At 45.0% G+C, this 14378-nt stretch overlaps 2 protein-coding genes across 3 annotated transcripts; one reads left to right on the top strand and one right to left on the bottom strand.

The window, feature by feature from the left end:
• Position 1: 1 nt before the first annotated feature.
• mea1 (male-enhanced antigen 1) lies at positions 2-5193 on the bottom strand. 2 transcript variants are annotated; one of them, XM_026353950.1, is made up of 4 exons: positions 5003-5193; positions 1092-1459; positions 750-858; positions 2-667 (listed from the first exon to the last, which is right to left on the bottom strand). In XM_026353950.1, the coding sequence occupies exons 2-4, from the start codon at positions 1440-1442 to the stop codon at positions 486-488; spliced, it is 642 nt and encodes a 213-aa protein (XP_026209735.1). In that variant the 5' UTR covers positions 1443-1459; positions 5003-5193; the 3' UTR covers positions 2-485. The 2 variants fall into 2 exon arrangements, with proteins under 2 accessions (XP_026209735.1, XP_026209737.1); XM_026353952.1 differs by lacking the exon at positions 5003-5193 and adding an exon at positions 4640-4978.
• lrrc73 (leucine rich repeat containing 73) lies at positions 5018-14075 on the top strand. Its single transcript, XM_026353949.1, has 8 exons — positions 5018-5089; positions 5972-6311; positions 6854-7154; positions 7398-7558; positions 8280-8402; positions 8880-8980; positions 9145-9391; positions 13271-14075. Exons 3-8 carry the CDS (start codon positions 6883-6885, stop codon positions 13339-13341), a joined length of 975 nt encoding a protein of 324 aa, XP_026209734.1. The 5' UTR covers positions 5018-5089; positions 5972-6311; positions 6854-6882; the 3' UTR covers positions 13342-14075.
• Positions 14076-14378: the final 303 nt, after the last annotated feature.

Here is a 14378-nt window from a genome sequence, read left to right on the forward strand (position 1 = left end):
ATCTTGTAAATATGTTGTACTTTAATTAGTTAAAGCATTACATAGTATGAAAGTCTGATTTTGTACAGATGTTCATGTATGTACAGAAAAAAATAAAAGAAATAAAGCAACATGTTTGACAGTTTGTTTTACACCAACAGATTCAAAGAAAATCATTGAGAGGATTTCAGGTGGAATGTGACTTCAACGTCAATATTTTACACGGAAAACAAACTAGGAGCTGTTTGCTGTTAGAGCTTTGATCAAACTGCAGTGTCTGAGTGTAATCGATGGAAAACTAAAGGTTACTCGAATGAATCGACAAATCATTAAGCGTCATTTTAGAGACATGTTGTTCGGTTCGTTCCTGTGACGTGAACACGCAGCGGTCAGTCGTGATTTCGAGCGAACAGGTGGAAAAGGTACAAAATAAAATCCACCAGTTTCAACCTTCACCTGCTTCAGTCACCACCAAACCAAACGACCAGAAACTAAAGGTTCCAGCTTCAGGGTCCGCTGACGTTGCTCCTGCGGGCGAGGCGCAGGGCTCCGGCGCTCTGTCGGCTCTGCAGCGTGTGTTGGACCATGTCTGTCCACTGGTCGTCTGAGATCTCTCTGGCCCACGGCGGCACACCGAGAGACGGCAACGCCACTGCCGCCATCGTCCTCTTCACCAGCTCCACGTGGTCTGCAGCGGACACGGAGTAAAAGTACTTTTACTTTTGCTTCCATTTGATACTGTGGTGAAGGTTCATACTTCTGGTACTGACCTGCATCCATCGGGATGGAGGCTCGGCTCCTGAGGGCCGCCGCCCCCTCCGGATCCTCCTCCTCATCACTGTCGGGAGGCGGCGCTTCAGGAAGATGGAGACCCATCACCTGGTGGAGAGAGAGACACATGAAGAGGGGGTGGACACAATATTGGAAACACTGGTTGACCTGTGATGAGAAAACACGGAAACAAACCACAGACACTCACTTTGACTTTTACAGTAAGCAATAGTTGTACTTGAGTGCAGGAGATGAGTACTGCTACTTGAGTATTTGTATACACTGGACTGGCTGTGCTCAAACATACATGACGTATTTCAGCTACATACATGACGACTCACCTCTATCCTCTGCTGCACCTGCTGCAGCTGCTCAGTGTGTAAGGCATCCTCCCCCCTCTCCTCGTCCTCCTCCTCCGGCGGCTCGGTACCGTTCAGACCATCGGGATCTTGGTTCAGAGGTTGATAATAATATCCTCCACTGTTCACCTCCTCCTCTTCTTCCTCCTCTTCTCCGTCCAGCGCCATCTCTCCTCCCTGCACCCCCTCCTCCTCGGCCGCCTCCGCCCCACCACTCCACACCGCCCCCCCTGGCAGCAGCCCTCCGTCGACTGGACGCTCATCCTCCCCCAGCTCGTCCTCGGAGCTCGGTAAGACTCTCTCTGGTCCCATCACAGAGCTGCACACTTCCATCCACAGACACAGCAGCTCTGTAGGAGGGAGAGAGGGGAGAGGGACACTGAGTCACATACGGAACAAGTGTGGATTCATCCGCCATCGAAAATAGTCCAGATCCTGAACTGACCCGACACTGCTGAAAACTACTGAACCCATCTTTGTCTAGTCTTAGTCTGAGTAGCAGCAAAAACCAGTTCCTGACCCAAACTGGTCAAACAGAGAAAATATTTAAACGACTGCTACCAGTCAACTGCTACCAGTCAACTGGACCAGTCAACTGCTACCAGTCAACTCCTACTAGTCAACTGGACCAGTCAACTGCTACTAGTCAACTGGACCAGTCAACTGCTACTAGTCAACTGCTACCAGTCAACTGGACCAGTCAACTGCTACTAGTCAACTGCTACTAGTCAACTGGACCAGTCAACTGCTACTAGTCAACTGCTACTAGTCAACTCCTACTAGTCAACTCCTACTAGTCAACTGCTACCAGTCAACTCCTACTAGTCAACTGCTACTAGTCAACTGCTACTAGTCAACTCCTACCAGTCAACTGCTACCAGTCAACTGCTACTAGTCAACTCCTACTAGTCAACTCCTACCAGTCAACTGCTACTAGTCAACTGCTACCAGTCAACTCCTACTAGTCAACTGGACCAGTCAACTGCTACTAGTCAACTGGACCAGTCAACTGCTACTAGTCAACTGGACCAGTCAACTGCTACTAGTCAACTGCTACTAGTCAACTGGACCAGTCAACTGCTACTAGTCAACTGCTACTAGTCAACTGGACCAGTCAACTGCTACTAGTCAACTGCTACTAGTCAACTCCTACTAGTCAACTCCTACTAGTCAACTGCTACTAGTCAACTGCTACCAGTCAACTCCTACTAGTCAACTGCTACCAGTCAACTGCTACTAGTCAACTGCTACTAGTCAACTCCTACTAGTCAACTGCTACCAGTCAACTGCTACCAGTCAACTGCTACTAGTCAACTCCTACCAGTCAACTGCTACTAGTCAACTCCTACTAGTCAACTGCTACTAGTCAACTGCTACTAGTCAACTGGACCAGTCAACTGCTACTAGTCAACTGGACCAGTCAACTGCTAACAGTCAACTGCTACTAGTCAACTCCTACTAGTCAACTCCTACTAGTCAACTGCTACTGGTCAACTCCTACTAGTCAACTGGACCAGTCAACTGCTACTAGTCAACTCCTACTAGTCAACTGCTACTAGTCAACTCCTACTAGTCAACTGCTACTAGTCAACTGCTACTAGTCAACTCCTACTAGTCAACTGCTACTAGTCAACTGCTACTAGTCAACTGCTACCAGTCAACTGCTACTAGTCAACTGCTACCAGTCAACTGCTACTAGTCAACTGCTACCAGTCAACTGCTACTAGTCAACTCCTACTAGTCAACTCCTACTAGTCAACTCCTACTAGTCAACTCCTACCAGTCAACTCCTACTAGTCAACTCCTACTAGTCAACTGCTACTAGTCAACTGCTACTAGTCAACTGGACCAGTCAACTGCTACTAGTCAACTGCTACTAGTCAACTGCTACTAGTCAACTGGACCAGTCAACTCCTACTAGTCAACTCCTACTAGTCAACTCCTACTAGTCAACTCCTACTAGTCAACTGCTACCAGTCAACTGCTACTAGTCAACTGCTACTAGTCAACTGCTACTAGTCAACTTCTACTAGTCAACTTCTACTAGTCAACTGCTACTAGTCAACTGCTACTAGTCAACTGGACCAGTCAACTGCTACTAGTCAACTGCTACTAGTCAACTCCTACTAGTCAACTCCTACTAGTCAACTGCTACTAGTCAACTGCTACCAGTCAACTGCTACTAGTCAACTCCTACCAGTCAACTCCTACTAGTCAACTCCTACCAGTCAACTGCTACTAGTCAACTGGACCAGTCAACTGCTACTAGTCAACTGGACCAGTCAACTGCTACTAGTCAACTGCTACTAGTCAACTGGACCAGTCAACTGCTACTAGTCAACTGCTACTAGTCAACTGGACCAGTCAACTGCTACTAGTCAACTGCTACTAGTCAACTGCTACTAGTCAACTCCTACTAGTCAACTGCTACTAGTCAACTCCTACTAGTCAACTCCTACCAGTCAACTCCTACTAGTCAACTCCTACTAGTCAACTCCTACTAGTCAACTCCTACTAGTCAACTGCTACCAGTCAACTGCTACTAGTCAACTCCTACTAGTCAACTCCTACCAGTCAACTGCTACTAGTCAACTCCTACTAGTCAACTGCTACTAGTCAACTGCTACTAGTCAACTGGACCAGTCAACTGCTACTAGTCAACTGGACCAGTCAACTGCTAACAGTCAACTGCTACTAGTCAACTCCTACTAGTCAACTGCTACTAGTCAACTGGACCAGTCAACTGCTACTAGTCAACTGGACCAGTCAACTGCTACTAGTCAACTGGACCAGTCAACTGCTACTAGTCAACTGCTACTAGTCAACTGCTACTAGTCAACTGGACCAGTCAACTGCTACTAGTCAACTGCTACTAGTCAACTGCTACTAGTCAACTCCTACTAGTCAACTGCTACTAGTCAACTGCTACTAGTCAACTGCTACTAGTCAACTGCTACTAGTCAACTTCTACCAGTCAACTTCTACTAGTCAACTGCTACTAGTCAACTGCTACTAGTCAACTGGACCAGTCAACTGCTACTAGTCAACTGCTACTAGTCAACTGCTACTAGTCAACTCCTACTAGTCAACTGCTACTAGTCAACTGCTACCAGTCAACTGCTACTAGTCAACTCCTACCAGTCAACTCCTACTAGTCAACTCCTACTAGTCAACTCCTACTAGTCAACTCCTACCAGTCAACTCCTACTAGTCAACTCCTACTAGTCAACTCCTACCAGTCAACTCCTACCAGTCAACTGCTACCAGTCAACTCCTACTAGTCAACTCCTACTAGTCAACTCCTACCAGTCAACTGCTACTAGTCAACTCCTACTAGTCAACTCCTACTAGTCAACTGCTACTAGTCAACTGCTACTAGTCAACTGCTACTAGTCAACTGCTACCAGTTCTGGTCGGACACTGGTTTTCTCCTCTTTGGTTCAGAACTGCAGATTTGTTCCTGTAAAAACTACAGACGCTCTGTGTTCGACTCATAAAAATAATAAGATTAAGAAAAAACGGAGACGAACCAACTTCGGACGTTTTTCCAGTAGAACCAGTTTGTTCGTTTACGGAAACTCCAGAATAAGCTCGACCTGACTTACAATGACTACTGGATGCTACCGGCTAACTCTTAGCGCTCCGTTGGCTTCACGTTTGTCTGTCAGGCTGTTTAAAGCGGACAGTAACGGGACAGTTCGTCGGTTCTACTCTCGCTCTGCCTCCAGTTTTCTAAACCTGGAGCTGCTAGCGGCTAATAAAGCTAACAGCTGCTGCCTGATGGTTTCTGTGACGAACTCGTTTATATCCCCGGTTTTTAAATTCCATCTTCTTCCTGTTTAATTCCTGAAAGAACCATAAAACCTCCAGAGGTGAAGATTTAAGTGTCTCACCTGTCTGACCGGCGTCTGGGAGCTTCAGGTGTTAGCCGTTAGCTGTTAGCCGCTGCAGCAGCTGATCACACGTCGCCCATACGTCAGGTATTGCACCGATGACGTCAGACGCAAAATGCCTTTGAAATAACTTTGAGATGTAATAATGATCCGAATGTTTTACCAACACCTATCATGAAATTAACATTTTTCTGTATCCCCTCAAAAAAAAAAAAAAAAAAAAAGAAATAGAATATTGAGGTTAAAGTAGATTTAATATCTGTGTTGCCGTTTACACAGTAAGGCTTTTACTTTGGAAATCCTGAGCGGGATCTGTATCGCGTTTGTTTGTGTTTTTAGTATTTATCGATCAGGTCAATAATAAATAATCATGTCCAATCAACAATAATAATAACAACCGCTCAAATGATAATAATAAAAAAAAATTCCACGTAACGTCACAGACTGAGGAGGATTTAAACGTGACGTAACAACGGTAAAGATCGCCTATGTGATCGATGAATTACTCGGATCAGAACTTAAACTCGTGTTTTAACATGTGAAAAATCAATTGTACGCGCAAGAAAATGAAGAATGTGACTTTAAGTTGATATTTAAAAAAAGAAAAAAAAATGTGTAATATATTGTGTGTATGTGTTATTGGTGAACTTTTATGTGAATGTAACTATGACAAAAAAGCTCTAAATTAGTGACTTTTCTGTATCTGTATGTATTAAATAATATAGATTATTTGTTATTATTTTTGATGTAGCTTTTCTTTGTTCTTCTTTACATATACGTTTTATTATTAGGTTTAAACAAACTGAATAATGTGACAAAAAATCTTTTAAGATAAATTATAAAGTTACAATACGGTGATAATGTGTAAAAGTATAATCATTAATAATAATGATATAATTAGATAAACAGAGCAGCTGTTGTATTATATATTTTAATCCTAAAATTCTTTCGTTCTGTGTCTGGCTCCAGTAACCCTGTCAGAGGGAGCCCTCCTGCTCTCTCTCCCCTCTCTGTGTCCCATAGTAACGGACACCTGCAGAAACACCGGGACTCACCGACCGACCGACCGACAGACAGACAGACAGACACCCTGTCCGGTTTGCACCGCACCGAACCCCCCGGATCCCTGCTGTTGATCCAACCCGATCGATCGATACCAGGTCCCGGATCGTTCGCCTCTCATGTGCTCCGCCGTGGATCAGAACCGGCGTGGCCTGCGGCGGGATCAGAGGATCTGGATCAGCGAATGATGACATCAGCGCGTGAGAGTCTCGATCCTCCCCGCGTGAGCTGATCGATCATATATCAGGTTAATTGATCTGCTTGTTACAACGAGTTCATTATTGATTACTTAACTAATCATCTAATCAGTTCCAGGCAGACCTGCTAATGCTGATCAATACTTTCGATTAATTAATGATCGATCAGCTCTGGTGTGTTTAACAAACACCTATTAATAAGAGTTAATTACCTTAAACGGATCAGTTATCTACATATGTACAATGAAGCTCAATCAATACCTAGTCAGTATTTGTACCTGATTAGCATGTTAGCAACACAGGACAGCTGAGGATGATGGGAGTTGTAGGAAACAGTTTGGTTGGCTCTTCAGAGTGAAGATTCTGGTCTCTGATTGGTCGTTGTGAGAACGGAGACATTCATTTCAGCCTACTTAAAATGATTTATTGTTTGAACTTAAATGAAAGAACCAGAACAGCTACAGAACCTGGAAACCTGCTCTACTTGGCAAGGACCAAGGACCAGCCTATAGCACCCGATGGACCTCAGCTAACCGTTCAGTTCAGTAGAATTTATTCAGCGACTGTTTTTTTCCCTTTCCTGTTCCTCCAGGTATTCCAGTGCTCCCCGTTCTGTCCAGGATGCTGCCAGCCTCCATTCAGATCACAGGGGAGCTGCTGTCGGCAGCTGAGGTTCAGGACATCTGTGAGAGTCTGAAGGAGGACAGCGTCCGGCTGCTGTCAGTCCGTGGCTGCCAGCTCTCCGACCGTGACTTTGGACGTGTCTGCCGCAGTGTTGCAGAGTCGCGCTCACTCGCTCAGCTCAACCTCAACCTGGGCGTCGTCTCCAGCATTAGTCGGACACGACACCTGGCCGACGCCCTGAAGACCAACAGATCTCTGCAGACCCTGTTGTGAGTAGACCAGCAGGCAGCAGGTTTTGTTTTCATGTTGCTAGGCAAACTAACAAATCTCTAATACGCTGTTGATCCAAGTACTGATGGACTGAACAAAATACAGACGAATCCTGACCGGTCAGTTGGGCTCACTGTCCTCCAGGAAATATCAGGGAGGTCACCTGAACCATCAGGATTCATCCTCTGGGGACCATGCAAGTTACTAAGTGATTGATTTGTAAGACTCTGTTTCTCCTTCAGTCTCCATGGAAGCCCACTGTTGGATGCAGGCCTGGTGACTCTGAACCCGGCCCTGTCGACCCACCCAACGCTGGTCTGTCTCGATCTGGGAGACTGCATGCTCGGAGACGAGGCTCTGGGTCTGATCTGTGGGATGCTGCCACCAGATGGAGCAAAGTCAGGTAATGAATACCTAATGAATACCTGAAAAGTCTCTTGAAACAGTTTAGCAACTACTGAAAACTACCCCACAGAATCACCCAGCTTGTTACCACCCTAGAAACCGGAACCACTTAGCAACCACATGGAAACGAGGAAGGACGAGGAATGAGGACTGAGAGGTAGTGTCTTGTCACTCACATGGTTCATGAGCAGAAAACATTTAGCCTCAACCGCACGTGCTCGTTAGTGTGTCTCCGGTCAGCTCATGACCTTCACATTGTGATGTTGTCAAAACAAAGAAAACTCACTTTTCTGGATGTGGAATTTTACAACCGTAAGAAAACGACATCATCATCAATGTTACTGCTGGTTCTGCATAAAACCTTTAATTTAAAAGGTGAATTAGTTTCAGGTGTATCTGCAACGGACTCGGGTTCAGGCTGTAACGTGAGTCGACAGCAGCAGCCTCTACATTTTTAATGGGATCAGATCCTGGCAGCATTAGAGCGAAGCTGGATCAGGAGCTGGTAACTGCCTTTGGCTTCGATAACAGTAACATACCTGTGGGAAATACTAGAAACAGAACCTGTTAGAGTCCTGACACCGGCCAACAAACTTCTCAGCCCTGAAATCTTATTTTCCAGACCAACAACTGGCACACTGAAGTAAGGCGGAATTCCAGTTTGTAAGGTGAGAGATGATCACTGAGGATCAGCTTTTGTTGTGTTTTGTCGTGTGCAGGTTTGAGGGAGCTGACTCTGAGCGCTAACCCAGGAATCAGCTCTAAAGGCTGGGCTCGTCTTGCCATCGCTGTTGCTCACAGCTCCCAGCTCCGAGTGCTCAACCTGGACTACAACCCGCTGGGTAACTACACTACATGGCTCTGTGTGCTAGTGCTCGACTTTCTGTGGTCAGAAAATGACCTTTGAAGGCATTGTCGTGAAGATGGTTCTGCTTTGTGGCATGAACTTAATACCAAACGGGTCTATAGGTCCAGACACTCAGGATCAGGGAACCTCTGGACCTGAGGTCCTGTATGAAGTGTTAAAAGATGACAGCACAGAGACATAAGAGACAGAATGAACAACAACCTTGTGACAATGTGGTTCTGGCAGTTGATTTTCTGGCTGTGGTTGTTCTGCTATATAATATTGTGGCTGAGATGGTTGTGGTTGTTTCTGGTAGTTAAGGTTCTAGTTCTGATCAATCAGTTTATATTGGTAATTTTAGTTCACATTGTTCTGGTTCGGTTAGTTATTGTCCTGAATATTTTGGTAATGTGTGATTCTGTTCTGGTTCACATGTCTTATATTGAGTTTAATATTCAGATTCTCTCACCAGGCGACCAGATTGCAGGCATGCTGGCGGTTGCTGTGGCCTCCAGCAGGACCCTGGAGGTCCTGGACCTGGAGGGGACTGGACTGACCAACCAATCAGCACAGGTCGACCCATCATTAATATAATATTAGTAATAAACAATGAAGTAGTCTAAAGACAGGAACCTAAAGTCCGATTAACATCTCTGAGCTGCTGTGATCTGTGACGGTCATTTTGTATGAATAAAGTTTTGTTCAGCTTTCTGAATGACTCCGGTCTCTGTGTCCAGGTGTTCTTGGACATGGTGGAGAACTACCCGACCAGTCTGCGGGTTCTGGTTCTGTCAGAGAATGACATCAGTCCTGAGCTCCAGCAGCAGATCTGTGACCTGCTGTCTGAAGGAGAGGAGGATGATGACAGAGAGGCTCCATCCCAGGTGCCAGGCCCCGCCTCTAGCAGTGCCCTTCTGCCAATCAGGGACAAGTACCAGCCCATCAGAGACAAGTACCAGCCCCCCATCTGGCTACCCCACAGCAGTAAGGGCTGAACACCCCCCCTCACATTTCCCCCCACAGACCATGAAAACTGTCCTCTTCCACTGCCCCATTTACAGACTGTCCCCTTTCAGACTTTCCTCTCTTACAGACTGTCCTCTCTTACAGACTGTCCTCTCTTACAGACTGCCCTCTCTTTCAGACTGCCCTCTCTTACAGGCTGCCCTCTCTTACAGGCTGCCCTCTCTTTCAGACTTTCCTCTCTTACAGACTGTCCTCTCTTACAGACTGTCCTCTCTTACAGACTGCCCTCTCTTTCAGACTGCCCTCTCTTACAGGCTGCCCTCTCTTTCAGGCTGCCCTCTCTTTCAGACTGCCCTCTCTTTCAGGCTGCCCTCTCTTTCAGACTGCCCTCCCTTTAAGACTTTCCTCTCTTTCAGACTGCCCTCTCTTACAGGCTGCCCTCTCTTTCAGACTGCCCTCTCTTTCAGACTGCCCTCTCTTACAGACTTTCCTCTCTTACAGGCTGCCCTCTCTTACAGGCTGCCCTCTCTTACAGACTTTCCTCTCTTTCAGACTGCCCTCTCTTACAGACTGCCCTCTCTTTCAGACTGCCCTCTCTTACAGACTGTCCTCTCTTACAGACTGCCCTGTCTTACAGGCTGCCCTCTCTTTCAGGCTGCCCTCTCTTTCAGACTGCCCTCTCTTTCAGACTGCCCTCTCTTACAGACTGTCCTCTCTTTCACACTGCCCTCTCTTACAGACTGCCCTCTCTTACAGACTGCCCTCTCTTACAGGCTGCCCTCTCTTACAGACTGCCCTCTCTTTCAGACTGCCCTCTCTTACAGACTGCCCTCTCTTACAGGCTGCCCTCTCTTTCAGGCTGCCCTCTCTTTCAGACTGCCCTCTCTTACAGGCTGCCCTCTCTTTCAGACTGCCCTCTCTTACAGACTGCCCTCTCTTTCACACTGCCCTCTCTTACAGACTGTCCCCTTTCAGACTGCCCTCTCTTACAGACTGCCTTCTCTTACAGGCTGCCCTCTCTTTCAGACTGCCCTCTCTTTCAGACTGTCCTCTCTTTCACACTGCCCTCTCTTACAGACTGTCCCCTTTCAGACTGCCCTCTCTTTCAGGCTGCCCTCTCTTACAGGCTGCCCTCTCTTTCAGACTGCCCTCTCTTTCAGACTGCCCTCTCTTACAGACTGCCCTCTCTTTCAGGCTGCCCTCTCTTTCAGGCTGCCCTCTCTTACAGACTGCCTTCTCTTACAGGCTGCCCTCTCTTTCAGACTGCCCTCTCTTTCAGACTGCCCTCTCTTACAGACTGCCCTCTCTTTCAGGCTGCCCTCTCTTTCAGGCTGCCCTCTCTTACAGGCTGCCCTCTCTTTCAGACTGCCCTCTCTTTCAGACTGCCCTCTCTTACAGACTGCCCTCTCTTTCAGGCTGCCCTCTCTTACAGGCTGCCCTCTCTTACAGACTGCCCTCTCTTTCAGACTGTCCTCTCTTACAGACTGCCCTCTCTTACAGACTGTCCCCTTACAGACTGCCCTCTCTTACAGACTGCTCCACTTTCTGTACCGGTCCCCAGAAATATAGCAAATCACGCTGAACAACAAAACCAGTAAAGAATAAAGACACTGGGCTCACTGATCCAGTTGATCCTACTGGTCACACAAGAACTGGTCTATGTGGTCTATATTACTGGTTCTACCAGTCCAGCTTTCCATACTATTTGCTATACTGGCACTAGACCCAGTCCACTATTCTGGCTTTATGTTACCAGTTTGTTACTTCTGGTACCAATGATACAGAATGACAAACTGGTTCTTCTGGTGTAGTTTAATATTAAATGTTCTACTGGTACTGTTTACCACACTAGTTTTCCATGAACCAGTTTACCATACTAGCTCTACTGGTCCAGTTTACATTATGGTTTTACTGCTACAGAACTCCACACACCTGTAATGCAGTAGTTCTACTGGTACAAGTTACCATTATTCATTTTGATTAATTTGAGTGGGGAATAATGCCGTACAAATTGGTCTGGTACTGGTCCAGTTTACTGCACTGGTTTTACTGGTAGAGGATGTCATAATGATTTTTTGAGTGAAGTTCATTGTGCTGATCTGGTTCTGTACCACCTTGATGGTGCTGTGATGTGTCCTCAATGACAGTAGGAGGTTCTGTGTTCTGTATACATGTGAATCTGGTTTTTATCTAATCCAGTTCCTCACAACTCATACAAGGAGTAAAATCTCAGTGGTTCCTCTGTTATTCCACTCTGCTGTGTGGTCTGAAGTTCTGGAGTTGTCCTTCTTGATCCAGAACTGAATATATTAAACACGCAGCAACACCTACATTTAAAATAGAAAAACAAAGCTGCTGATTCCAAAACTAACCTGCTCATTCAGTTTAATGTTGAATTCACGTAAACTGGAAGCTGGTGTCACTTTAATACAATTCATAGTAAAACACATCAACCCTTTATTTTATTGGGTGAAAACAGAGGAAACACTGAAACTTTAACTGAAATAACAGAAACTGTAAATTTCAATCTTTCCCCAATGTCAGTTTTTAGATTGATTTGCTTTAAATGAATAGTTCAGCAGTGAGTATTATTCATACCATTCTCATGTGCGTACAGTAAATATTTGAATGATTTTCCTAATCCACAGTTTCATTCATACCTAATGTTTTTGGTTTGATTTTTCTCATGGGGGGACTGGGGCCTCCTAATCACATATGACCTACACTCTGTACTGTCCCTGAATGCCCCACGACAGCAGCTGATAGACTGCTAACTTAAGTCCAGACAAAATATATGTTGTTGTTCCAGAAGACAGAAATGAGACATGACGGGACCATGCGTGTCATGGTTTCAGAACCTTTTCACCTCCAGTAAATGAAAATGTACGGCCTGTACCAGGTTAGCATGTTGCTACAGCTAGCAATAGGTAACAAGTTGTTAGCTGTAAAGGAACTCTTCAACTTGGTACGTTGTCCATTAAATATGTAAAAATAAAACAAAACCAAACAAAGTGTAAAAACATGTTGAATGTACTGGACCTGATTGTAGTGACTTTAAGTGCTTCCTTTCTATAAATTTAGGTTCATACATTTTGAAATTCACATATTTGACTGCTGGTACGTTTTAACCCGCAGAGAGTCCAGGACCTGGACAGAACTCAGCCAACTGCTCAGCTTCCCTCCGCTCTTTATGCTAAACTGGGCTCTCAGTACTTCTGGCCACACAGTATTTTCACATTTGCTGGACAGACCATGAAGTGGTACCAGCAGACATTTAAATGACACCATGAACGGGTTCAGGTCCAATTTGTCAGACAGGAATAATTCAGAAACTATTAGTTTCTGCGACGTACCATGAGTATACAACATCACGCCCCCTTTTTTCTGATGATAGACAAATGGTAAATGCTTTTCTACCTAGCTGGTACTCAAAGCACTTTACACTGTGTCTCATTCACCCATTCACACTCACACACCAATGGCAGATCTAACTTCAGTTAGGGTTCAGTATCTTGCTCAAGGCATGTGACATGGCAGCCAGGAATCGAACCACCAATCCTGTAACTGGCAGTCAACTGCTCTACCTATTGAGCCACAGCCACCCTATGGTCTTCACCTGGTGGACATAGCCCTGGTGTTATGGGGGTTCTATGCTGGACTAGTTCGTAACAGGCGGTAATAGCTTTTCAAACTGTTCCTTTAATCTCAATTTTCATATGAAGCTGTGAAGACTGAGTGATCTTCTGTGATTTGTTCAGGAATAAACTGAAGCCAGTGAAAGAAAATCAATCTAAAAACTGAGCAGTGATTTGGGAAATGATCCACAGGTTTCTCGTGCTGGTCTGGTCTTTCCAATCTGTTGTGAAGACCTAAACATGTCATTCTTTAACCCTACAGACTCCAGCCCCCAGATGGTTTTGCTGACATCAGGTCTAGGTGAGAGCTTTTTGGCTGAGACTGAGATGTGACCCCTCCCACAAAGTTCTGTTAAACTATTTTCACTTTTTCATTTACCTTTTGATTTTGGGTTTGAATGTTCCTGTTTCTCTGCACTGCACTTCTCTGGATTGTTAGATCACCTGATTGCTAGCAGCCAATCACATGCTCTGTATGGTTCGATGTAGCACCTGTACATAGATTAGAAGAGAGGGAGCGTGGCACCACACCTTAACACACCAAGTGACTTACAAACAGGTGTATGTTCAGCATGTGAACTGTGTTTCAGTACCACTCTCTCATGATGTCCCTTTTAGAAAGTGTATTTGAGCTGCAATTAATTAATTCACTGGCACTTTAAACCTTTTGAGAACAACAATTCATGTAAAATCTTTTTCTACAACACATTGTAGTTTTATCTTTTTAATGCATTAGGAAGATGTTACCATCTTCCAGAAAGAGCTATAAGACATCTAGACCAAATTCCAGTTATTACTAAAACTTATTATTAATGACTCCTAACTGATAAAAGAAGTGAATAATATAGTGAACACACACACACACACATATATATATATTTATATATATTAGTACTACTGTATAGTATGTCTTCATCATTAATTTCAGCAGGATACATAAACCTTTATAAATGGAGCCTCATCAGAGAGCGGTACCTCTGTTTCTGATGAATGTATCTTCTGCTTTTTTGGTTTGTTCTGCTGCTCTGATGTCACAATAATAAAACTGTTTACAGCTTTGTAAGAAACATCTACTATGATTCGCCTTTTATTATTTATTATAACTGGCTTCCACGGCCAGCTGATGATGGCTAGAGTGCTAAAGTGCTTGACACAAGATTTTTCACCATGACACATGATGTTAACTACAGGGTACAACAGAAAGAACTGCTCAAAACATAACTTTAGTAAATGGCAGAGGAAAGCTGTGCAGTCGCTGGACGTGGACAGCGTAGATTTCAACCTGCCAATCATCAACAACAGATATGATAAACATGTCAGGTACATTTCCAGCCGATGAGAGATCAGGTTGGTACTAAATAACCCAAGCT

Source organism: Anabas testudineus, chromosome 15, assembly GCF_900324465.2.
Source record: "Anabas testudineus chromosome 15, fAnaTes1.2, whole genome shotgun sequence".
In the NCBI taxonomy this organism is placed as follows: Eukaryota; Metazoa; Chordata; class Actinopteri; order Anabantiformes; family Anabantidae; genus Anabas; species Anabas testudineus.